The 27,079-nt window shown below is 45.7% G+C and overlaps 1 protein-coding gene across 4 annotated transcripts in view; it reads right to left on the bottom strand.

Annotated features, from left to right (window-relative positions):
* The window catches only part of glis2b (GLIS family zinc finger 2b), a 24,904-nt gene extending 1,420 nt beyond the window's left edge, over window positions 1-23,484 (bottom strand). The window contains exons 1-5 of one of the 4 annotated variants that reach the window (XM_023291222.3): window positions 23,345-23,484; window positions 19,164-19,232; window positions 2,305-2,506; window positions 548-678; window positions 1-7 (exon numbers count right to left, since the gene is read on the bottom strand). The exon at window positions 1-7 is cut by the window's left edge and continues 143 nt beyond it. In XM_023291222.3, coding sequence (XP_023146990.1) covers window positions 1-7; window positions 548-678; window positions 2,305-2,482 — 316 coding nt within the window. In that variant the 5' untranslated portion in view covers window positions 2,483-2,506; window positions 19,164-19,232; window positions 23,345-23,484. Of the gene's footprint in view, window positions 8-547; window positions 679-2,304; window positions 2,507-17,901; window positions 18,220-19,163; window positions 19,233-23,029; window positions 23,186-23,344 lie in introns of those variants that run through there. The other 3 variants (XM_055005335.1, XM_023291223.3, XM_035957670.2) reach the window with 3 other exon arrangements.
* Window positions 23,485-27,079: the final 3,595 nt, after the last annotated feature.

Below are 27,079 nucleotides of genomic sequence, written 5' to 3'. Positions count from 1 at the left end.
AGATGTTCTGATGAACAGAGAAAAGAAGAAGTTTATTATCACCTCCTGTTCACGATAACATGAGTCAGAGTCAGAGTTCTGTCTACAGTCTGTCCACAGAGGACGAGAGTTTAGTGCTGGACTCAGAGAGACTCGGTGGACTCAGAGGGACTCAAAGGGACTCAGTGGACTCAGAGGGACTTGGTGGACTCAGAGGGACTTGATGGACTCAGAGGGACTTGATGGACTGAATGGCTCCAGCCAGAGTGCCTCAATTCAATTGCACTGAATTGAATGAGGGGGCGTGAGGTCTGCACGGCTTAAATCCGATTATAGACACACACACACACACACACACACACACACACACACACACACACACACACACACACACACACACACACACACACACACACACACACAGAGTTGCCCCCCCAGTGAGACCTGATCTGCGGGAACAGATCCAGCTGGGACAGGGGGGACCACCAGACCCAGAGCTGGTCCTGCCCTGACAGGTGGAGCTACCTGAGGAGAACACCTGGTGAGGTGTCTGTCGGGCCATACTCACCCCTGATTGGACGTTGTTGCCGTTGGTGGTTTCTGGAGAGCTGGGCGTGTGTCGGGAGGAGGGGGACATGCTGAGGTCCACCGCTGGGGGGGTGGGGGTTTCTGTCCGGTCATGAGGAATCACCAGCACACCTGAGAACACACACACCTGTTGGAGAGACCTCTCACCTGGATACCTAAGGAGAGAAGCTGAGCAGCTCTGATTCCCTCCAGAACCAGAGTTTTATTCAAAGTAACGTCTGAACAAAAAGTGGATAAATTAGTGTCCAACATGTGGCCCGCGGGCCAAAAGTGGTCCTCCAGAGGGTCCAATCCGGCCCTCAAAGTGTAAAAATTCCAGAGAAGACATTAACTGCAGATTATAAATTAGTAAAACTATAAATTTATAATCATTTCTAGACCATGACAAGTTGTTTTGATCATAAAGTAAAATATTAGATTGTTCATTGTTCTTTTGTTGTTTTGTGTCTCATTTCTGTAATATTTTGTCTTGCTTTTGTTGTTCATTGTCTGACTTTTGTCAGTTGTCTCATTTTTGTGTTTTGTCTCATTTGTCCATTTTTTTGTTGCTTGTAACTTTTTTTGTCTAATATTTTGTCGCTTTTTCGTTTTGTTTCGTGTATCTGTCAAATTTTTTGTCGTTTTGTGTCTCATTTTTGTAATATTTTGTCTTGTTTTTGTTATTTGTCTTTTTTTGTCTGACTTGTCTCATGTTTTTGTCATTTTGTGTTTCCTTTTAGTCTCCTTTTTGTGTTCTTGGTCTTATTTTTGTCATTTTGTGTTTCACTTTATTCATTGTTTTGTGTATAATTTTTTGTCATTTTGTAATATTTTTTCTAGTTTTTGTCATTTGTCCATTTTTTTGTTGTTTTGTAAGTTTTTTGTCTAATATTTTGTCTGTTTTTGGTTTTGTTTCGTGTCGTTTGTCTCATTTTTTGTCATTTTGTGTCTCATTTTTGTAATATTTTGTCTTGTTTTTGTCTTATTTTTGTGGTTTTGATCCTCCAGTAAATCCTCTCTGGTTCAGTTCCAGGTGATTAAATGTTGTGTTCCTTTGTAGACACTCTGTGATCTGGAAGTTGTAATGTGGAAATGATAAACTGAGGCTGAATGTTGATGAAACTGAACTTATTTTTCTGAAGAAATTTCAGGTTGTTCATGATGGTTTGTAAAAAGATAATTCCTTAAATGTGAACATTTTTCCACTAAAACAAAGGAACCATTAGGAGTTGTGGTTATTTATAGGTTATTATGCTGTGGTTTTACTGGTTTTACTGGAGATCAGACTGGGATGAATGTTTCCCCTGAACTAAGATGAGTTTTACTCCTGATATAAAATGTCCTGAACACGTTTACATCTCCTCTCAGTCATCACTTGTCTTTCCTGTAGCGCCACCTAGATGCCACACTTTAAAACTGTCCAGTACTTTCCATCTAGACAACCTGTCGCCTCCCTCACCTGTCCTCTGGCTCTACAGCTGCAGTAACTGGTCTGTGTTCTTCCCAGTGAGGAATACCTGAATACTAATGGTGTGAAAACATGAACGTCTCCTGCAGTCTGTTAGGTGTGAAGTATGAGGCTCTAAGTGGTGAATCTTCCTCTTCTCTCAACGAGCTCCACCAGCCTGTAGCTTCACCCTATGATTTCATTTGTTATTTTGAATTATCTAAAGCTAAATTAAGCTCACTGGACCAGCATATATCTAGAATATGTGTAGATATTATCATCCCATCAGAGAGTCTCCTGCTGGTCCTGACCTGTGTGAGGAGACGCTGGTGATGCCGGCTCGATGACCGCCGTCCCGTCATCGGCCATGTGGAGCTGTCGGGCTCGTCTGTGGTGCAGCGGGTTGAGGGGCGGAGAGCGAGCTCCTCGGTCCCTCCCATTGGCCCGCCGAGGGAGCTTCAGGTCCAGGGGCTCGTCCAGAGACAGCATGGTGGCAACCAGCGGACCTCCCAACTGAACAAAGAGAGAGAGCAGAATCAGTCTGATGAAGGAGACAAGCTGCTGGATCATTGAAGAGCTGGAGGACGTCTTACCTCCCATTTCAAATAATCCATGTAGAAAATAGTAAAACATGCAGTTGTTGTGTAAATGTTCTTGTGCTGAGACCAAATCTATAAAAACTGGAAGAAAAGAATGTTTGTAATATTTTTAAAAATACCAAATAAGTCTGGAGTTCCCCTAAAATGGCATTTTTCTCTTGTCCCCCTTATGACCAAACTGAATCTCTAATAAAACAGTTAGAATCTAATGTAAATCAACATTTTTTTTGATTAATGTCTCTTGTAATTGTGGGAACATTTTTTAATCAACATAATATTTTAAATAATAATTATTATTCATGAAACGTGTCCCACGACATGTTAGCAGAACCTGTTGATGACGTTTTTGTCATTTTGTCTCCAACAGTTGTCCTAAAAAATGTGTAGAGCAAAGTTATGTCCTCTCTTCTATTTTTCATCTTTTCATCCCATTGTCAGCCTTGATTGAATGTCTCACTCTACCTCATATTATCAGGATCAGACTAATTCTTTGGACTGTTTTCCATCAGTCAGTTTGTCCTCTTGGTCAGCAGTAACAGCAGCTAAATATCTAGCTTCTACTGCTGAGAAAAAGATCACATTAGCATGGATTAGCAACCCTGTTACTGTGATTAGAGTAGGGTTAGCAAACAACACAGAAAACATGGAATAAAAATGCTACCATTGATGTGGAAGCTGAGCCAATCAATACCTATTATTGATCAATATGGAGCAGAAAACAAACCCTCCAGTTCTGGAATGATCCTTCTATAAAACTAAGAAGCGTTCCAGTGAGAACCAGGAGAGAACACAGGTTCTCCACCTGCAGTGTTTCCACCATGACCTCTGCTGTCTCACATTCCTCCCCCCGGGTGAGAACCTCCAGTAAACTGAACGCTCCATCAGCTGAAGGAAAATAAACAGGTTGAGAGCTCCGTGACCCTCGGTTCTTTCCATCCTGACCTTTACTCACACTCTTCCTCAGGAATGTCTACAATCCAGTCCAGATGGCCGCCCCCACCGCTGGCCGGTCCCTGACACCCGGTCCCATCGCCCCCCAGACCCCCCGCAGGCCTCCAGGTCCAGCTGGAGCCCCCCATCTCCTCTGACCCGAGGACCCCGCCTGAGGCTTCATCTGCTGTCAGAGCTCCACTTCTAGTCCTCCTCAGCGCCTGGATGAACCATCAGTCAAAGGACTGTTCATTTAGGAGTCTAAAGCTGAATTATAATTTAAAATCCCTCTCTGGTCATTCATTTAACCCATAAACATTCAAATTACAAAAAGAATAAATTTCATTTATAAGTGCCTTTCTTGACATCCAAGGATGCTTCACAAGAAATTATATATTTAGATGTTTTTACCTCATTAAATAATCCATTCCTGGACTAAAAAAGTCCTGCAACTGGAGCACACCAGCTCACCTGCAGCTCTAACACTGTAAAACTCCTCTCTGCCCAAGGCAGCTGGTATCAATGCAGTAATTCAGCATGTTCTGACTGGAACCACCTCTGAAGAAGAACCGTGATCCAGAAAGCTCCTGAGGTTTGTTACGTCTGAAACCCTGAAAGTCTGAATCCACGGCGTGTTCAAGTTAACACAGGCATTTCATTTTCACCACCGCTGGTCTCTCAGGTTAAAAAAAAAACAACTTTAAAATAAAGACTTCCACTTCAGTCCCATTCCTTCATACTCATGTAAACAAATGGCTGATTCTGTTCTTCACTTTCCAGTGTTTACGTCCTCACACTGCAGTTAGAATGAAATCATTTGAATGAAATCATCAAGGCTCATTGATGATTAGAAAACCCTTGTGCAGTTATGTTAGCACATGGATAAAAGTGGGAGTTTTCATGGAAAACATGGAATTATCTGGATGACCCCAAACTTCTGAACGGTGTTGTAGATCTGTAGACTGTAGATTCTTGGTAAAGTTGAGGGCTGCAAAACACTAGAAAGAGTGTTTTGCAGCCCTCAACTTTACCAAGAATCTACAGTCTACTATCCTGAACTTTACTAAGAATCTACAGTCTACTATCGCTTCCTAATTAAACTCATCTTGAAAGGCACAAGAACATCTCTGAAAAACCTCCAAAGGTTCTTGAGGTGTTTCAGTTGAAGCCAAACTGTCCTATAAACATGTAGGAGGTCACCAGAATCAGCAGGATTCATCCCTAAGTGGCATTCAGGGGTAATTCATCCTGTTGTTGAGATATTTCCACCAAACCTGGGGCTGACCAATTCATGGAAAACATGAAATTGTCTGAGGGACCCCAAACATTTGAACGATACTGTACGTTACACACACACACACACACAGATAATTAATCAAAGTGTGATCTCAACAGATCCATCTCTCCTCCGTTCCTGGAGGTGCTGCCTGCTGCTGCTGAATGGTGGCTTTGAGAGCGGCTGGCCGGGGGCCACATGAGAAGCCTTGTGTCTGGGAGGCGTGGAGCAGGAGGTCACCAGGTTCAGCAGAAGCTCCAGGGATGGCCACCAGCTCCCACAGCCAGGAGGGTGGGGGGCTGGAGGCCCAATCAGCCACAGATAAGAGGACCATAGTGCTCACACTGTATGGACATGCACACAGAGCGGCATTCTGGGTAATCAGGGAGATCTCCATGCCATGTTCCTCACGCACATAAAGACATATCTTATGACAAATCTTTGGTTTTTATCAGATTATAGACCACTGAGGAGCACATGACCCACAGCTGCTCCTTGATGAGCAGCTCAGAATGATTTTACATCCAAATCAAACCTCACGCACAGCAGCAGAAAAATTCAGTTCAGTTCAATTTTATTTATATAGCGCTGATTACAGGTCAGACTGTCTCAAGACACCGACTGGATCATTCTGCAGAATCCATCAGCTGCAGTCACTAACAGAAAACATTCATGGCCTCATGTTCAAAAATGATTCTGCTGAGAAGTGATTTCTTCATGTACAGAGAACACGTATGATCACAGCGACCACGTAAAACACGGTTACATTACCCCACAACAGCACAACTCACAAATATGGCATATTTACGTTGGTCCGTAGTAGTTTCACAATAAAATCTGCATCAAAACTGTGAAAATCCTGTATTTTTTGTTCCATTTTTCACGGCTGACTGACTTCCATTCTCAATTTTCACATTTTTGCAGGATTTTGATGCAAAAAAAACAGAATTTGAATCCACATGTAGCTATTCTTTTCTGTATTCATTTCATATCTGTTGTGTTTTCAGTATAAACTGCAATGATATTTAAATAGGAGATGTTAAACAAATATGAAAACAAATACAGTATTAATGTATTTTAACCCAAACTATAGCTTACTTCTAAACCAAACCAAGCAGTTCTGCTGAGTAAATCAAAGAGTGACTGAAAACAGAACAGAGATAAAATGAATCCAGCGAAGAACGGTCCCATGTGGATTCAGATTCCACTCAGAAACATGAAACTGGAAAATGGAATCCAGCCAACAATGAAAAATGGGCCAAAAAACGCAGGAATATCACAGTTTTAATGTGAATTTGAACTGTTTCCATAAACTCATTTGATTCAGTAAAAACACCTTTTCAGTGGTTCGGATATCTTCCACTCTCTGACTGGTTCTGGATCAGATTTTCATTCTGTTTCTGGAGCTGTAGTAAAAAACAGGAACAGTTTGGGTCAAACAGGGTTCTGAACCTCAATCCAAACAGAGAATTCTCCTCTGGGTAAACTGGAGTACATGTGGAGCGTCTCTCAGAGCAGGTTAAAGGAGTTCTGACTGATGGGTTTGTTTTGCAGCCATTAGCTGTGAGAACCAGCATGTTCAGATCCCTCCTATGAGCTTCCTCTGCAGCTACACCACATCCTCCTCCCCTCTGAGTGAGAATAGCTCACTGTAACTCCAATCTCTCAGCCTGCCAGGAGTTTGGGCTTTATTGTTTGGCCAAAGCAGCAGAAAATCGGCTGTCATCCACTTTAAACGAGTAAAAGCCGTCACCCTGAGGCGCAGACCAGGAAGCAGCTTAACCTTCCTACAAATCCTGCTCTCACCCACTGCAGGGACAAACACAGGCCTCCAGCAGACCATAATCCTGCTGGAAACCGAGGAACACAAATGGAACTTCTGGAATATGAAGCATGTGATCCACGGAGGGTCTCCACACAGAAGCTCCTCTCAGCAGCTGCTCCTCGTGCTCACCATTAAATATACCTCCAGAACAGCTCATCTGCTCCAATTTAACAAGTATGCCTCCAACAGACCGCTCTCTGTATCAGAAACAGCACTGTTTGCTTCCTTCAGCTGCTTTCAACAGGAGCTAGCTGGAACATCTCTGGAAAACTTACTGCTAAATCCAACTCTAAAAAGTGCTTTGAGCTGAATATTTATTTCCACTACTGAGATTCTGAGTTTCTTCTGGCCTGTTTGATTCAGTATATTAGAGCTGAAAGGTCATTATTTAACTATTCCATCAGCAGAAAGTTAATCAGAAGAAAACCTGATCAGTGATTGATGTTGGCTCATGTTTAGCTCTGATAGAACATGAACTGGAATTAAAATATCTCATTTTCCAAACTATCATAAAGAGCTAAACTAGTTCTACTGACCGGTATGAAGCCTGAGAGGTGAATAAAGTCTGGAAGTCTCTGCTGCTCATCACTTAAAGAGCAATTAGTGAGAACTAAAGACATAAATGAGGACAGAAACATTTCTATCGTCTCTCCTCCACTCTTATCTGGGTTACAGGGACAGTGAGAGGAAACCGTTCAGACTTTAGGAAGAAAACTGATGTACAGCATTTATAAAGTTGTGCTTTTTTAATTGCCATGAAGTTTTCTTGGACTTTCAAAACACGGAGCAGGTCATAAAACATGTGAGATACCTGCAGCAGTCCACTGAGCTGAACTTATTTAGCCTCCATTAGACCGTTTAGTGGAGATACAAAGCAAATGTGGGGACTGAGCAGAGACATCCAGCAAAGACCTGACTAGCTGGGACTCAAACAAGGAACTCAGGACTGTTTTAGTCATAAATGCTTCAGATAAAATAAACTTTTTGATCCCTGATTGGGAAATTTACAGCAGCTGGATCCAGATGAAGCAGAAAGAAAGACAAGAATTAAAAATATGGCTAAAAATAAAGACAGAATAGACATCTGGGATAGACTCCAGCCCCCCGCCACCCTAATGAGGATTATATAGATAATGTATAGATAATGGATGGATGGACAAAGACATAATAAAGAAAGATACAAGACATGATGAATACACTACTGTTCAAAAATTTGGGGTCATCCAGACAAAAACTCCCACTTTTATCCATGTGCTAACATAACTGCACAAAGGTTTTCTAATCATCAATGAGCCTTTCAACACCATTAGCTAACACAATGTAGCATTAGAACACAGGAGTGATGGTTGCTGGAAATGTTCCTCTGTACATCTATGGAGATATTCCATTAAAAATCAGCTGTTTCCAGCTACAATAGTCATTTACCACATTAACAATGTCTACACTGGATTTATCATTCATTTAATGTTATCTTCATTGAAAAAACTGCTTTTCTTTCAACAATAAGGACATTTCTAAGTGACCCTGAACTTTTGACCGGTAGTGTTTACATGTGGGTATGTTCAGGTCACTGGTTTACTGGTTTACTGGTCCCAGTACAGCCGACCAGTCTCCACCGCTGGATTCACCTCAGTCCACCCTCCTGATCATTCCTGAGAGCAGAAACAGCTGAGAGGCCGGGAAGTGACTCAGCGTGTGGACGTTGGACTAAAGTTACGGGATCCCGGCTGACGCTGAGAGGGGGATTGTGGGAAATGTGAGACAAAGAACGAGCGTGAAGCTGAGCAGGACAGCAGGCCGGTGTTGTGTGTTTAAAGCTTAGTGGCGAGTGGCTGTGAAGTTTGGGGAAGGGGTGCTGGCTGGTCCCCATGCAGACTTCCCCGCTCAGCCGTGGGGTCGGCAGAGTCTCTGAAAGGCAGCATTGTCCCTCCGGCCCTCTGCAGCAGAGCAAACACCGGCTGGGAGGGATGAGCGAGGGGCCACAGGGGGGAGGACAGCCCTCAAAGGGATGCCTTTCCTCTCCCACCTGACGCTACAGGATGGCCCAGGACCTTAGATAAGGGGTGGGTGAGTCTGAGGTGAAGCTGGGTCAAAGCTGGGGGGTGTGAGAAAGGTGAGAGGGTGAGTTAAAGGGGGAGGTAGAGAGGGGCAAGTTAGAGGGGGAGGGAGAGAGGGGTGAGTTAGAGGGGGAGGGAGAGAGGGGGCATCAGGTCCTGACTAATCTTTATCCTGATCTAATGGAGGACTGAGTTCAGTCTGTTTGGTTTGATGCTGCTGGAATGACAGCCAATGAAAAGCTGCAGAACATCTCAGAACTTCAGTCTGAGATGTTGGTTAGGATGTTCCAGGGTTTAGGATGTTCCAGGGTTTAGGATGTTCCAGGGTTTAGGATGTTCCAGGGTTTAGGATGTTCCAGGGTTTAGGATGTTCCAGGGTTAGTTTTAGAGTGTTCTAAGGTTTAGGGTGTTCCAGGGTTTAAGGTGTTCCAGGGTTTAGGGTGTTCCAGGGTTAGTTTTAGAGTGTTCTAAGGTTTAGGGTGTTCTAGGGTTTAGGGTGTTCCAGGGTTTAAGGTGTTCCAGGGTTTAGGATGTTCCAGGGTTAGTTTTAGAGTGTTCTAAGGTTTAGGGTGTTCCAGGGTTTAAGGTGTTCCAGGGTTTAGGGTGTTCCAGGGTTTAGGGTGTTCCAGGGTTTAGGGTGTTCCAGGGTTTAGGGTGTTCCAGGGTTAGTTTTAGTGTTCTAAGGTTTAGGGTGTTCCGGGGCTTTAAATCTGTTGTGTTTTGTTTTCTGGGAGGGTTTCAGAATGAGTGTGGCCTCCTCTGAGGTTGGCTGTAACTGTTGTAACCCTGGGAGGTCGTCTGAAGGAGGCAAATTTTTCAGAATAAGTGTCAATAATATCATTTTATAACAATAGAGGGATAATTATAAGTCACGTGCAGTGTCATTATACATTATATAATGACAATAAAACTGATTCTGATAAAATAATCATCCCCAGGTGTGTATAAAGTCACAGCATTCAGAGCAGACAAGTAAAACTGCTAAACTGTAGTTTCCAGTGTTCTGCAGATTGACCTCCAGTATTCATGGGTAATGAGTGTGCAGGCTGAGTATTATCGGCCCAGAAGTCCTACAAGTGTTGATAAGTAGCCTAACAGGAACTTAGTAATAGAGCAGATATGTGTGCAGCAGCTTACAGAGGGTCTCCATCAGAGAGCTGGAAGTTATTTATCAGCTGATCGAGGCTTTAAAACTCTAACAGGAAATGTAAGGAATCGTTTTTCTGTCCGTCCATCTATTCATTAGCTTCATCCTGCAGGGTCACTGGGGCAGGAGCCTGCCTAAGATAACCGTCCACTGCACCACTAACACAAGCACAATGACAGCCGTGCACGCTCACGCTCACACCTACAGCCAATCAAGAAGCTCCCATTAACTAACTGTGCATGACTCTGAACTGTGGGAGGAAACCAGAGAACATGAAGAACTCCACACAGAAAAGTTTTTATATTCAGAATGGAATATTCAGACAAATCAGCATTATAAAACCTGAGTCAGTCAGAACCAGTCAGTACCAGTCAGAACCAGTCATACCAGTCACTACCAGTGTGTACCAGTCGGTACCAGTCGGTACCAGTCAATACCAGTCAATACCAGTCAGTACCAGTCTCCTGCACCTCAAAGTTGTCTGAGATGAACACTACTGTGGACTTCCAGTCATCCGTAGCTGCATCAACATTCAACCGGTTGATTAAAGAACATAAACGTCTAACAGAGGATCTAAAGGGTTCCACCTCTATCAGCAGCTCTACTCTGGATGTTTCTGTGTTTCAGCAGTGATGTGTGAAGAGTTGTTCATGTCTGGACCTGCTGGTTCTTCCTTCCACCAGGTGTGAAGGACTAGGCCACAGGTAAGTGGAGAGGTGTGACCTCTGACCCCTGACAACCAGGTTCTACACCTGGAACTCAGACTAACAAGACCATCCTGCTTCAGATTCATGGATTCAGCTGATTCAGTCAGAGGATGTGACTGATGCAGGTTTTCTCACATCTTCAATAAAAAGACAGAGGGAGATCAACATCCAGTAATCCTGGGTCTACTACCCAGACCCACTGGTCCACTGGTCCACCACCCAGACCCACTGGTCCACCACCCAGACCCACTGGTCCACCACCCAGACCCACTGGTCCACCACCCAGACCCACTGGTCCACTGGTCCACCACCCAGACCCACTGGTCCACCACCCAGACCCACTGGTCCACTGGTCCACCACCCAGACCCACTGGTCCACCACCCAGACCCACTGGTCCACTGGTCCACCACCCAGACCCACTGGTCCACCACCCAGACTCACTGGTCCACTGGTCCACTACCCAGACCCACTGCTCCACCACCCAGACCCACTGGTCCACTGGTCCACCACCCAGACCCACTGGTCCACTACCCAGATCCACTGGTCTGCCACCTAGACCCACTGGTCCACCACCCAGACCCACTGGTCCACTGGTCCACCACCCAGACCCACTGGTCCACTACCCAGACCCACTGGTCCACCACCCAGACCCACTGGTCCACCACCCAGACCCACTGGTCCACTGGTCCACCACCCAGACCCACTGGTCCACTACCCAGATCCACTGGTCTGCCACCTAGACCCACTGGTCCAACACCCAGACCCACTGGTCCAGTGGTCCACCACCCAGACCCACTGGTCCACTGGTCCACTACCCAGACCCACTGGTCCACTGGTCCACCACCCAGACCCACTGGAGTCCCTGACGTCTGCTGGGTAAGAGCCACATGGACTCCCTCTGATGGATCAACTCAGACTCACAGATTTTTTTCCTGCTTCTGTCCTCCTCAGACAGGAAACCTCAGTTCCTCCTCCTTCTCCTCCTCCTCGTTCCTCCCTCGTCTCTTTCTTCTCTAACTTTCCTTGCTGGCTTTAATGGAACACTTACTTCCTGTTTTCACACATTCTCAAAAATCAGACGGACAATAAAGATTAAAGCATCTGTTGATAGAAGGCAGCAGGATCTCACAAAGGATGATGTAACAGCAGCGAGCTGTGGAGGAAAACAGACAAACACGTGTGTTAACATGCTTCAACACGGAGAGAAATCAGCAGAACACTTCTCACTGTCAGGATTTTAAAAAGAACAACATATTTACCAACACACGACGGACAGAGGAGGAGATCTAAAGGAGGAGACAAAACAGAGGAGAAAAGTTCAGTAAAAGAGCGACAGATGGAGGAAGGAGGTGGAGAGAGAAACAGGAAGCTGCTCAGAGAGCTACTGATGGCCTTCAGCCAGAACACTCAGACACCCAGGAATCCTAGGAGGGAGGAGGAGAACCAGGAGAACCATTAGGAGGAGCAGGAGGAGGAGCAGGAGAACCAGGAGGCTACAGGAAAAGAAGGAACTTAAATCTCATCTGTGAAGAAACATTTCACTATAACTCAGCTGATCAATAAACTAATCAATAGTTGAAGGTCAATAATTAACATATCAGTTATTTATGTGGTTCCTCATTATGAGATTAATGGATTTTAAACCATAAGGACGGAAAGAAACAAAGTGTTTGATGAACTGAGTGTTGATTCAGAGACTGAATTTAATGCTGGAACTAGAGATTGTTTCCTGATTTTAATTTGAGTCCAAACACTCCAGATAGAACAGAGAGATTATTTTATTTACCTTTATTTATTTATCTATTTACCTTTATTTATTTACCTTTATTTATTTATTTACATTTATTTATTTACCTTTATCTATTTACCTTTATTTATTTATTTACCTTTATTTAACCAGGAAGTCCCAACAGCCAGAGATTAAACCTCCATGATCTATAAAAAGACGTCTGACTGGAAGCCTGATGGACGGATAAACCTGGATTACTGATGACACACTGACCTGACTCACCCCCTGGGGGGAGAGGGGTGAGGTAGAGGGGTGAGGATGGAGGGCTGAGGATGGAGGGGTAAGGTAGGGGGGTGAGGTAGAGGGGTGAGGTAGGGGGGTGAGGATGGAGGGGTGAGGTAAAGGGTTGAGGTAGAGGGGTGAGAATGGAGAGGTGAGGTAGGGGGGTGAGGTAGAGGGGTGAGGTAGAAGGGTGAGGATGGAGGGGTGAGGTAGAGGGGTTAGGTAGAGGGGTGAGGTAGAGGGGTGAGGATGGAGGGGTGAGGTAGAGGGGTGAGGATGGAGGGGTGAGGCAGAGGGCTGAGGATGGAGGGGTGAGGTAGAGAGGTGAGGTAGAGGGGAGAGGATGGTCACTGGAAACCAGATGGAGATTGAAGGGAAACTAATGGAATCAGAACAATGGAACTTGTGAACTTTTACTTTATTGTTATTTTTATTTATTTTAGGGTAAACATGAACCAGTTGTTCTCTGCAGGATGTTTTCATGTTTGGTGTTTTTCAGGCTGGATTTCCTTTAGAAACCTTTAGGTCTGAATAATTCAGACAGAACCAAGAGGAGAATGTTGGACTAAAGTTCGGAAACTTCCGGACCTCGGTTCGTCTATCTGCTGTAGCGGCTGAATGACACCACGTCAACCAACACGTTCTCTGGTTGGTTTTTCTCCTACCTACCACCTCACAATCGGACGTTTTTAATCAGTTCTAATCTAATTTGGACAGCACTGGAGTTCACAGAGCAGCAGGAACCAGCAGAGAAGTAAGAATAGAGGAGAATAAAGTAGAGCTGCCTCATCTCTCTCTCTTCCTCTTCTCCTCCTCCAGCTACACTCTTTCCTCACTCTCTCCTCTCTATCTCTTTCTCCCCCCACAATGATGCAATCCTCGTCCGTCTGCTGCAATCCGTCTGGAGGCTCCGAGCCAGAAGAGGCGTCACCTCAGCGGCCCAGCAGGAAGCTTCAGTAGGGGCCAAAGAACCACCGAAACAGCTCAATGGAGGGACAAGTACCGTGATAAAAGTTAACAGCTCAGGTTTACAGTTTATTCACAGCTTAACTTTGGGTAAATGTGCTCTTAGGGAGGCTTTCTTCAGATGTACTGCAGGAACCTGTGAATGGACAGGTTGGCTGATCAAACATCCCAGATCCTGCCGTCTTCTCGGCCCACTGACCAGCTGTGTCTGTTTACTGCTGAGAGGCTCGGTGTTTGGGAAGTGATGGATCTGTGCTACTCCCACACTAAACGCCGTCGTTCCAGCTGACTCACTCCAACGTTATTCTACCAGCGAGAGATGAAATCCAACTAATATCTGTGGAGGTGGCATTTCAACGTTTGCTCTGGAGGTCTATTCTTCTCCAGACAGGAGCTTCCTTTCCTCCACATTTCCTGGGTCAGGCAGTGTAGATGACATGCATCAATCAAAGTTTATTTCTATAGCTCTTTACAACAGCCCAAAGGGTGACCAAAGTGCTTCACAGTGAAGAGAACAACTTAAAAACAACACAGTAACTTCAGACATGTACGAACACTGTGTGTTTACGGACGATTCTTTCCCTGCAGAGGCACATTCATGCAAAGACGGATCTTATCAAACAACACAGTGGAGATTAGAGCACTTTAAGGGCTTTAAAAGTTGAAACCTTGAAATAGTTTTGTGCAGATGTGCATGCATGTACACACACACACACACACACACACACACACACACACACACACACACACACACACACACACACACACACACACACACACACACACACAGAACATTGCTTTGCCAGGTCTGTGGAAGCCGACCTCCCCTAAAGGCAACAGAAACGAGCACAAGGTCAGGGTAGGAATGCAAAGCGCTGGGGCACCTGCCTAAACCTTTAAAATACCAGGTTCACACACAAAAAGCCTCTGATGGCCACTCCCTAAAACCTGGGTCAGGATTTAAGCCTTCAGAGAAACAAAAAGGAAGGAGCAGGTGTGAACACCAGAAGATGAGGATGTATGAAGAGATATCAGTTCATTAAACCTCTTTCTAAGCATCAGCAAGTGCAGAGAGCTGTCGGTTATATTTCCTCTGGTGAAAACCCAGAAGCAGCTCTCAGCCACAGGGTGGGGAGGAATGGGAGAAGGTCCAGAAGTCTGTCCTTTGTTGTCTCCCCCTTTCTCCCACTCAGGGCTGTGGACAGCGTTTGGATGGAAACTGTAGTACGATAGCAGCAAACTTCAACTATATTCCAGCCCCCATCGCTGGCTCAGTGTGGCCAACACAACAGAAGCTTAGGATCAATTAAAAATGTCCTTATTGTTGAAAGAAAAGCATTTTATTTCAATGAAGACAACATTAAATGAATGATAAATCCAGTGTAGACATTGTCAATGTGGTAAATGACTATTCTAGCTGGAAACGGCTGATTTTTAATGGAATATCTCCATAGGGGTACAGAGGAACATTTCCAGCAACCATCACTCCTGTGTTCTAATGCTACATTGCGTTAGCTAATGGTGTTGAAAGGCTCATTGATGATTAGAAAACCCTTGTGCAGTTATGTTAGCACATGGATAAAAGTGGGAGTTTTCATGGAAAACATGGAATTATCTGGATGACCCCAAACTGTTGAACATCAGTGTAGATATGTAGACTGTAGATTCTTGGTAAAGTTGAGGGCTGCAAAACACTCTTTCAAGTGTTTTGCAGCCCTCAACTTTACCAAGAATCTTCAGTCTACTATCCTGAACTTCACCAAGAATCTACGGTCTACTATCCTGAACTTCACCAACAATCTACAGTCTACTGTCCTGAACTTCGCCAAGAATCTACTGTCTACTATCCTGAACTTTACCAAGAATCTACAGTCTACTATCCTGAACTTCACCAAGAATCTACAGTCTACTATCCTGAACTTCACCAAGAATCTACAGCCTACTGTCCTGAACTTCACCAAGAATCTACTGTCTACTATCCTGAACTTTACCAAGAATCTACAGTCTACTATCCTGAACTTTACCAAGAATCTACAGTCTACTATCCTGAACTTTACCAAGAATCTACAATCTACTATCCTCAACTTCACCGAGAATCTACAGTCTACTATACTCAACTTCACCGAGAATCTACAGTCTACTATACTCAACTTTACCGAGAATCTACAGTCTACTATCCTTAACTTTACCAAGAATCTACAGTCTAATATCCTCAACTTTACCAAGAATGAATAAAAGTGGGTGTTTTCATGGAAAACATGGAGTTGTCTGAGTGATCCCAGACTTTTTAACGGTAGTGTAAATGAGAACTTGAAGGATGGGGTTAGAGCTAAGAGGCTCACATAACCAGACTACAGCTCCTATGTTCAGACTCCTGAGCAGCATGCTGGCTGTGTGTTGTGGAGTTCAGACCAGTTCAGAGTGCTGTGGTAGCGCTCCAGCTTTGGGAGGGGTGCGTCTGTCTCACAGTCATTTCCTGGACGGGGATATTATGGCACCACACGCATGAGAAACAAACCCTGTTCACATTTACACACTGACCCCGGACGCTTTCTTTTGCTTGCAACTCAATAAGTGGAGGCTGAAATCCCCAAGAAGCAGGTCTTCCTATTCAACAGCCGCAGTAACACGAGCCCAACAACAACTTTATGCAACACGGCCTCTGGAGGCTGGAGGCAGCACGGCTCCTTACTGCTGAGGTCTGAGTCTGGTGGAACTTTTTATGGCTCTCCAGGCCAGACGTGGTGGACGGCCTCTCCTCGGACACCTGTACACCACAACACACTGCTCACAAACAGCAGAGCAGCCAGATGTGCTCTGGAAAGGGAGGGTCTCCGTTAGCGTGTTAGCATGTGGGTCTGTATGTGTGTATAAGTGTGTGTATGTCCAAAGAGGAGGAGCTCAGCTTCCCAAAGCAAAGCACAGTGAAGGAGAAGAAAACAGGAAGAGGGAGAAACACCAAACAGCAGAGAGCAATTAGCAGCCGGAGTGACTTGATGAGAGTCTGAGCAGCAGCAGGACGCTCCTGCTTCTTTAAATCTGACTGTCAGAGGCTCTGCTTTACCTCCATTTCAGCCTCCTCCAGTCATCACACATGTTCACGGACACACAAAGCTTGTGTTGTGTTTCCTGGTGAGGTGTGCCAACTTAACGGCAGCCTGTGTTCTGGAGGCCTGTTTTCTCTGAGTAACCCTCCGCCCAGCTGGCAGGAAGACAAGGTCAATATGACAGTCCTCTCTCTCCTCTCTTTTCTGCCTCCTTTGTCTCCCTCACTCTCCTTCCTCTCTGTATTTCTGTTGTAGCTCAGTAAGTGGCAAGCTCCACCCTGCAGCTTTCATCTTCTGCAGCTCCACGCAGCAGCAGAGAGACAGATGCAAAGAGACAGATGGAGGGTGACGGCGACAGACTTCAGCAGAATTCTGTAAAATGGAGCAGCGCTAAACTCTACATTTACATTTGTTCACACGTCCAATTCATGCGATCTGTTGGAAACGAACACCATGATGATCTGCAGCGAAATACACTGAACAGCAGAACTAAGAAATGAGCTGTGGACAAACGCAACCATAACATCCTCAGAAAGAACGAGCTGAGAGAGAATTAGAGCTGAAGGTCAGGGTGGTGCTCATCCTCTACACCCTTCTGTCCTCAATCAATACTGACATTTAGAATCATTTACGGAATAGCTAAGCTCACTATGACCATCTACTGAGACCCAGAAACACAACCAGGGACACAGTGTTCAGATACCGATATTCAGAATCTTTAGCTCCCAAATTAAAACAGGGAGGCTATTTTTAATAGAAGCATCTGAGGTCAGAATAAGTCTCCAAATGCAGCCTCTCAGTTAAAACACATCCAGACTACATAAGGCTCCCTCGTAAGAAAACACAACCGCGGTACATATGAATTAAATTAGTGCTGGCAACATCTCCACAACAGCACAGAGAAGGTAAACACTCCCAGGCCAAACTTTTCTCTCTTCCTGCATGTTTAAGACGGAGGAGCTCTTATATAATGTACACGTCGCTGCTGGAGCTGGAGCTCATGGAAAATGGGAGACGAAAATACGAGGGAGGGACGAAGGGCGAGAGAACAGAAGCAGAGTTAAAACTGAGGAGATGGACTTGTTGGGAGGACGGGGGAGGACGGGGGAGGAGGCTGACAGGATTGGATATGCCCAGACACACAGCCAGGCCCAGACTTGAGAGCCTTATTTGAATCTCAGAAATGCCTCACCCGTCTCCCCCTCATCCACCTCTCTAAAGAAAAAACCTCATCAGTCCCTCTCCCCCGGCTCTCCCTTCCTCACCCATATTTACAGACAGACTCCCTCCTATCCAGCTCCTCCCCTTCTCTTCACAAACAGCCAAACATGCACATACATACCTCCGTCCCTGCTAGAGAGCTGCTGAGGGTAGGAAGGAATCCACGCAGGGTGTTGACCAAGCAGCTAAATAATAATGCGAACCAGCTGCTCTCTGCTCACAGAACATTACAGCTCCGACACAAAGGGTCAAACTAGATCCACTTCATCTGGAGGTTAAATATTAAATATGATGCTGGAAACTACCCAAACACACAGATTCTACCCAGCTCCTCTACTGCACTCAGCATTCCTGTCCTCCTTCTTTAACTTCTCCTCTCCAGCAGGGCCCAGACATGCTCTGCTTATTGTCTGAAGAGTTTTGCAAACTGAAATTCTCTCCTGATAGAAACCCTGAGCAGGGAGAGCAGAATGAGGAGGCAGGGCGGGGTGGCTGGAGGGAAGCTCTGAGTCGTCTGTGTTTATTTTGGAAATGATCGCCTGCAGACTGAACGGAGGAACTGACCCCTAAACTACGGCATGGAGGATCCTCAGAAACAACAACACCCCGACTCCTCTCAGAGCTTCCACAGGTGACCTGACAGGGTGGACGTATGTCCCACAGGGCCGTTTAACCGCCCTGGGACCAGGAATGGTCTGCTCCAGGAGGAAACGGTGAGGCCGTGAAGTGATTAGTGGTTACAGTTTAACTGCAGAAAAATGCACGGTGCATGAGCCCCGCCAACAAGCAGCAGAGCGGTATGCACTGGTCTCCTTCAGCTAGTGTGAGTCAAGCTCTGAATGGGCTTTGTCTGTCCTTAACGTATGTCCACGAGTCAGTCACGTCTCCAGAGGATGACTGTGTCCCTCCACCGGCACATGGCAACGATTAGCGATAAGAGATTCTGTGGAAAAATGATTTTGGAAGCTGAGAGTCCTTCTGTCATTTTCAAGTTTAACTGAAGTTCAGCTGTTGAATTAGCGCCGGTTCATCTGAGATGTCAGCTGAGTCACACTGAAGTCTTCTTCTGCGGTTCCTCCAGCGTTCAGACACCTCAACCAGAACACAACCAACAGTTTACCTCCAAACCAACCACAAAGTCAGCAAGCAAAGCAGCTGAATGACACAAACAGATTCATATCAGAACAAACGCTGCGACTTATCATCAAATGGGCGTCACTTCCTCTGTGATTTAAAGGTCTTCATCCAGAAACCAACATGGATGTTAGAAACATCACACTTTCTCCAGTTTTAGCCCAAACACCAGTAAAGAGCGGAGACATGAGCTCCAGCTAACACTGCAGACCTGATATATCCAACAGAGCTTCACCTGATCAGCATTACCTGTCAACAGGTGCAACCACAGGAAGGATGGATCCGTCCCGGGAATCACAAGTAGAGCAGCTCTCCTCCCTGAGAACAGAAATGAAGTGTGTATCAGGTGCCTTGTTTTCACTGCATGCTGCCTCATTCACTGACCACTGTAATCCTCCCCCCTGCTGCTCAGTTGCCTTTCAGCTTGACCGTAATCCCCGGCAGCTATGGAGCCCCGCTGCGATATTAATTCAAACACTCCACCGGCTCCCTCTGAGCAACGTACAGCCCATCCAGTTAGAGCAGCGACGCCTTCCTCAGAGGCTTCTCTCCCTCCAGCAGAGAACATTTAGTGGAAAACAAACCTGAACACCTCAGATTTTAGATGAGAGTTTCTCTGTGGCAGCAGGAAGAATCAAACTGATGGTTACAGCCAATGCGGTGCGCTTTTATTATCCCGATTTAAAGCATTAAGTACAAGAGCAGTGTGGGCTCCCACCACACGCCTGCTGGTTGCTCTCTGACGCAGGAAAATGCCGTTAGGGTCCACCTTTTCCACCATAAAACACATGCTTTCCCTCAGCCTGGGTGATGTCACAGTGGACGAGTGGGAAAGATCTCAAGACTGAGGAGACGACCAGTCACTGGTCTGGAGCCTTTCTGCTGGGTCTACTGGTTCTCTACTGGTCTGGAGCCTTTCTGCTGGGTCTACTGGTTCTCTACTGGTCTGGAGCCTTTCTGCTGGGTCTACTGGTTCTCTACTGGTCTGGAGCCTTTCTGCTGGGTCTACTGGTTCTCTACTGGTCTGGAGCCTTTCTGCTGGGTCTACTGGTTCTCTACTGGTCTGGAGCCTTTCTGCTGGGTCTACTGGTTCTCTACTGGTCTGGAGCCTTTCTGCTGGGTCTACTGGTTCTCTACTGGTCTGGAGCCTTTCTGCTGGGTCTGCTGGTTCTCTACTGGTCTGGAGCCTTTCTGCTGGGTCGACTGGTTCTCTACTGGTCTGGAGCCTTTCTGCTGGGTCTACTGGTTCTCTACTGGTCTGGAGCCTTTCTGCTGGGTCTACTGGTTCTCTACTGGTCTGGAGCCTTTCTGCTGGGTCTACTGGTTCTCTACTGGTCTGGAGCCTTTCTGCTGGGTCTACTGGTTCTCTACTGGTCTGGAGCCTTTCTGCTGGGTCTACTGGTTCTCTACTGGTCTGGAGCCTTTCTGCTGGGTCTACTGGTTCTCTACTGGTCTGGAGCCTTTCTGCTGGGTCTACTGGTTCTCTACTGGTCTGGAGCCTTTCTGCTGGGTCTGCTGGTTCTCTACTGGTCTGGAGCCTTTCTGCTGGGTCTACTGGTTCTCTACTGGTCTGGAGCCTTTCTGCTGGGTCTACTGGTTCTCTACTGGTCTGGAGCCTTTCTGCTGGGTCTACTGGTTCTCTACTGGTCTGGAGCCTTTCTGCTGGGTCTACTGGTTCTCTACTGGTCTGGAGCCTTTCTGCTGGGTCTGACTGGTTCTCTACTGGTCTGGAGCCTTTCTGCTGGGTCTACTGGTTCTCTACTGGTCTGGAGCCTTTCTGCTGGGTCTACTGGTTCTCTACTGGTCTGGAGCCTTTCTGCTGGGTCTACTGGTTCTCTACTGGTCTGGAGCCTTTCTGCTGGGTCTACTGGTTCTCTACTGGTCTGGAGCCTTTCTGCTGGGTCTACTGGTTCTCTACTGGTCTGGAGCCTTTCTGCTGGGTCTACTGGTTCTCTACTGGTCTGGAGCCTTTCTGCTGGGTCTGCTGGTTCTCTACTGGTCTGGAGCCTTTCTGCTGGGTCTGCTGGTTCTCTACTGGTCTGGAGCCTTTCTGCTGGGTCGACTGGTTCTCTACTGGTCTGGAGCCTTTCTGCTGGGTCGACTGGTTCTCTACTGGTCTGGAGCCTTTCTGCTGGGTCTACTGGTTCTCTACTGGTCTGGAGCCTTTCTGCTGGGTCTGCTGGTTCTCTACTGGTCTGGAGCCTTTGTGCTGGGTCTACTGGTTCTCTACTGGTCTGGAGCCTTTCTGCTGGGTCTACTGGTTCTCTACTGGTCTGGAGCCTTTCTGCTGGGTCTACTGGTTCTCTACTGGTCTGGAGCCTTTGTGCTGGGTCTACTGGTTCTCTACTGGTCTGGAGCCTTTCTGCTGGGTCGACTGGTTCTCTACTGGTCTGGAGCCTTTCTGCTGGGTCTACTGGTTCTCTACTGGTCTGGAGCCTTTCTGCTGGGTCTGCTGGTTCTCTACTGGTCTGGAGCCTTTGTGCTGGGTCTACTGGTTCTCTACTGGTCTGGAGCCTTTCTGCTGGGTCTACTGGTTCTCTACTGGTCTGGAGCCTTTCTGCTGGGTCTACTGGTTCTCTACCGAGAAGGAAGGCTCTGCACCAGACCAGAGGAGCTCCAGGACACCCAGCAGAAAGGCTCAATAACCATAAAGGGAAAAAAAATTAAAATTTTCTGCTCAACATTCCAAAAGTAACTTTGTGCAGAAAATTCTCTGTAAAATCCATCTTTAAAGAACATTTCCTGTTTCAATAACAGAAGTTTTGCACAAATACTGACCAAATTATCAAAAATAAATACAGTTTATAGACATTTTCCCTCACATTGTGATTTCATTGGAACCCCAGATTCTTCCTCCTGACCCAAAGAAAACCTACCCAGGAATTAGTCTGATCCTTAGACCCTGTGAGCGTTTACTGGAGCTCCAGTTAAACCAGCAGATAGGCTCTCCACCAGATGAGTAGAGATCCAGTTAACCAGCTGGTGTTGAACCTGCAACCTGAACTCTGTCCAAGTATGCGCTCCAGAAAATACACACCAAGAAAAGGCTGCCAGCATAAACACACACACATAAACACACACTTCCTGTGAGTGTGGAACACCACCACGGAGAAGCACAGCTGGATGCCGGTGGACATCTGGCTGGAGATGAGAGCTTCCAGTGCCGGCGAGATGGATGTTCTGGTTGACCTGTGGCTGAACCGACCATCAGCTGATTGGACCAGCGAAGCCGTGGACGTTCAGAGGGTTAATGGAGGAACCAGCAGAGAGAAGTCCAGACCTCACTCTGCTATCAGCTTCTCTCACGCTCTAAATTATTCAGAAAATACCTCAGATGTACATCTATAACATATATTCATCTGCTCAGGCCTGCAGTGAGCCTTGATGCTTTTAATGATCCGGCCTGATTCCCCTCCAGCGCCAGCCTTGTTAGGTTCTGCCTTGGCTCTCTCCCTGGCATCTTCTGGAACAATGGGCCCATGGGAGGCAGCCAATGGGGAGAAGATCCGTCCCAAACCCAGTCCCAGTGTGCACACAATTAGGCTCAGGGACAGTGGAATTGCTTAATTGGAGGAAAATAGCTCTTTATCCGGCCTCTCTGCCTGCGCTCATCCCTGGTGATGGATGCTTGGCCTCAAATAACTCAGAGCTGGATTAAACCACAGTACGGCAAAACGGAGACGTCAACAACAGCAGTCAGGACCTAGAAAGACCTCATAAAGCAGATCCTCAGGCATCCAGGTCATAGTGATTGTAGGAGCTTCAGTAGAAACCAACTCGACTACTCTGAGAGGTTCCTTGAAGATCTTTCACCTCTAAAGAAACCACAATCATCTTCAAGAAACAATAATCGTCTTCAAGAAACCACAAGAAAAGTCCAGATGATTGTGGTTTCTTAATGACATTTCACCCAAGAGGAGAGGTGAAATGTCATCAAGAAACCACAATCATCTGGACTTCTCTAGGAGGTTCTGGAAGACGTTTCACCTCTAATCCTGAGGGGTAAAATATCTTTAAGAAACCATAATCAACTGGATTTCTCTGACGTTCTGAGAGGTGAAACGTCCTCTAGAACCTCCTACAGAAGTCCAGTTGACTTCTTTATTTCTCTCTACCTGCCTGTAGATGAGATGCAGTGATCAGCTGGTTCAGGTTCTGGGTGAGTGTCTGTCAGGGCGGCTGGGAGTCTAAGCTGGATGTTGAGGTTCGGTAGGCCGGGCTCGGACTGACGGGAGTCCGAGCTGCAGGTTTCTGAGCCCCGCTGGAGGAAAATAGGTCAGTGGCCTGTTTGAACCGAGCAGCTTCAGCCTGCAGAGCCCCGGACGGACAGACGGACAGAGAGACAGACAGAGAGACAGGCGGACAGACAGACAGAGACACAGACAGACAGACAGACATACAGGCGGACAGACAGACAGGCTGGGTCTTACCGTGAAAACACCGCTGGTGTCTCCGGTTCGGTCCCGTCGCTCCGCTGCAAACTTCGGCCGTAAAGTCCCGCTGCTCCGGCGGCTCGGTGCGGACAGACTCCTCGGCAGTTCGTCGCTTCTCCTCCGGTAAAAAGCCGACGTGTGCCGCTGACAGTCCGGACCGACCAGAACTAGGAGTCCTCGGAGGTCCGTCCCCAGACCATGGCTCTCTGTAGAAGAAGCTGGAGGTGTGAAGCTGCAGCTCCAGGTCTGAGGAGGTTTACATGGTACCAGGCCGCTGGAGACCCTCTAACACCCGGAGCAGGGCTGCAGGAGACCCCGGTCGGAGAGCATCAGCGGCGCAGAGCTGCTTCCTGCCGGGATCCGGAGCGCATCGGTCCGGTGGGGTTTCCTCTGGAGGGCGGCTCGGAGCGGAGGGTCGGACGGAGGATCGGCTCGTCGTCGTCCGGATGCAGGTCCGGGCTGCTCGGTTCCGTTGTTCTCCGGTGTGTTCCTCCAGGAGACGCTGAGTTCTGGTGTTTTCTCCCTTCGACCGAGTGAAGCGCAGCCAGCCGCCCGGAGCCCCGCCAGCCCGTCAGGACCAGCCCAGAGTCTGCCAGCTCAGCGCATGCACTGCTCCGCCCCTTGGCGTGGGCAGGCCGGCCTCTCTCCCCGAGAGCCGTCCTGGTCCTGGTCCTGGTCCTGGTCATAGTTCTGGTCCTGGTCATAGTTCTGGTCCTGGCCATGGTGCTGGTCCTGGTCCTGGTCCTGGTCCTGGCCATGGTGCTGGTCCTGGCCATGGTGCTGGTCCTGGTCCTGGTCCTGGTCCTGGTCCTGGTCCTGGCCATGGTGCTGGTCCTGGCCATGGTGCTGGTCCTGGTCCTGGTCCTGGTCCTGGCCATGGTCCTGGTTCTGGTTCTGGTCCTGGCCATGGTGCTGGTCCTGGCCATGGTGCTGGTCCTGGTCCTGGTCCTGGTCCTGGCCATGGTCCTGGTTCTGGTTCTGGTCCTGGCCATGGTGCTGGTGCTGGTCCTGGTCCTGGCTATGGTGCTGGTCCTGGTTCTGGTTCTGGTCCTGGTCCTCTGGTCTCCTGCTGGACCTCCAGACTTTCTAAAATGATGCCTAATAAAACATGAGCAGGTTCACAGCTTTAATGAAAACAGAATCATCAGACTGAAGTTATTTCAACATATTTTATTATTTCTATCCTGTTACAGACCAGCAGGTTCTGAGTCTGATTATAGATCAGGATCAGGACCCACATTCAGTAAAATAAGAACCTATAAATAAAACCTATAAATAACCACAACTCCAGAGGTTCTAGGAAAGACATTCTGCACATAATAAAAGGCCTAAACTGTCATTTAAGGAGAGGCTCTAAAATATGACTTTCTGTGCATCAGAGTGTATTTATCACCAGATTCCTGCTGAGTTTGGTTCATTTTAACTTCAACACATTTGGTTTAGTTCTTCACCTTTTCTACTCAGAGATTTGAAAGACAAAAGAAAAAAATAGATTTTTTTGTACTTGTGTTTGTATATTTTGTCATATTTTTCAAGTAATATTTTTAGGACATATTTTTCTACTTCTATTTATATTTTTAGAACAGATTTTTAAGATAAGATCAGAAAGTTTGATCGTGTTTATACACAATACAATAACTTTATTAACAAATTAATTTATTATAACACAGTGGACAATGAAACTCCAGATAACTTCCCCCTTTTAAACATGCAAGATAAATAAGTTAAGAAAATAAAATAAAAATAACTAAATAGTAGAGTAAAAGACGTAAATACGAATCTTTACAAAATAAATTACAACAAATGTGGCAGCAGATAAGAAAAGAACAGATCCAAGACTAGCTTGAAAAAGAGGTTCTTAATCTGAACAGGATCTCTCCTGGTTAAATAAAACATCTGGATCATCCTCTGAACCATAGACGATTTTATTTTATGGTCAAAACAACAAAAGTCAGACAAAAAAACATGCGGCCCGTGGGCCAAAAGCGGTCCTCCAGAGGGTCTGATCCGGTCCGATCCGGCCCTCCAGAGGGTCAGATCCGGTCCTCCAGAGGGTCCGATCCGGTCCAATCCGGTCCTCCAGAGGGTCCAATCCGGCCCTCAAAGTGTAAAAATTCCAGAGAAGACATTAACTGCAGATTGTAAATTAGTAAAACTATAAATTTAAAATCATTTCTAGACCATGACAAGTTGTTTGGATCAGAAAGTAAAATACTAGATTGTTCTTTGTTCTTTCGTTGTTTTGTGTCTCATTTTTGTAATATTTTGTCTTGTTTTTGTTGTTTTTGGTCTTTTTTTGTCTGACTTTTGTTGTTTGTCTCATGTTTTGGTTGTTTTGTGTTTTTTTTGTCTCGTTTGTGATTTTTTTTCTCTATATTTTTGTTGTTTTGTTCCTTTTTGGTCATTTTTTGTCTCGTTTGTGTTAATTTTTTCTCGCATTGTAACTTCTTTCTCTAATTTTTTGTCTCAGTTTTTTTTTGTGTTGTCTCATTTTTTGTCATTTTGTTTCTCACTTTTGTTGTTTTGTGCCTCATTTTTTCTAATATATTCTCTTGTTTTTGTTGTTTTTTGTCCTTTTTTGTCAGATTTTTGTGGTGTTGATCCTCCAGTAAATCCTCTATGGTTCAGTTCCAGATGACTAAATGTGTTCCTTTGTAGACACTCTGTGATCTGGAAGTTGTAATGTGGAAATGATAAACTGAGGCTGAATGTTGATAAAAACTGAATTCATTTTTCTTGATAAATTTCAGGTTGTTCATGATGTTTATTGAAAAGGTAATTCCTTAAATGTGAAAATTTTTGCACTAAAACAAAGGAACCATTAGGAGTTGTGGTTATTTATAGGTTATTATGCTGTGGTTTTACTGGTTTTACTGGTGACTGGAGATCAGATTGGGCTGAATGTGGAACTAGGACGAGATTGACACTCCTGATATAAATAATCATAAATTATCTAAACGATCATCACCACAGTCACCAGATTCTTTGTTGAAAAAACATTTCTAACCCTCACCTGCACCACAACAGAGGAGTCATTAAAGCCCCTAAACTGCCCTCCTGCCACCACTAGAGGGCATTACCTCACCTGGGAGCAGGTTTAAATACCCCAGCAGCCCTAAGAATCTACTGTAAGACAAAAAACACAATCCTCCTGATATTGAGTGTTTCTAAAGTGAAGCCAGTAAATGTGTTTTATTTATAAAATATGATTCTGAACTCTGTTTGATGCTTCAGCTCTCACAGGTTTAGATTTGATTTTCTTTTTGTTTTTATTTTAGAATAATTAGAATAGAATAGAATAGAATAGAATAGAATAGAATAGAATAGAATAGAATAGAATAGAATAGAATAGAATAGAATAGAATAGAATAGAAAATCAGTTTGGCACTCTCCTTATAGCAGCATTAAAAATAAACACACACTAAAAAATATACAACCGAATTTAGCTCTTATGTTTCGGTGGTATATATTTAGTGTGTGTTAATATTGCCTTATATAGTTTATTTATAATGCTGCTATATGGAGAGTGACAAACTGATATTCTATTCTATTCTATTCTATTCTATTCTAAAATAAAATAAAATAAAAACACACATTTCACCAGAGCTACTAACCATTAATTCCAGAACTAATTCCAGCTGTTTCTTTATGGGCTGAAACATTACAGAGCATCAAGTATGATCCGAGTTTCGATTAAATGAAAAACAAGATCCTAAAGGGTTGAAAACTGTG

Source organism: Amphiprion ocellaris, chromosome 19 (assembly GCF_022539595.1).
Source record: "Amphiprion ocellaris isolate individual 3 ecotype Okinawa chromosome 19, ASM2253959v1, whole genome shotgun sequence".
In the NCBI taxonomy this organism is placed as follows: Eukaryota; Metazoa; Chordata; class Actinopteri; family Pomacentridae; genus Amphiprion; species Amphiprion ocellaris.
The sequence above is the reverse complement of the archived record's forward strand: the minus strand, read 5'-3'. Positions and strand labels throughout refer to the sequence as shown.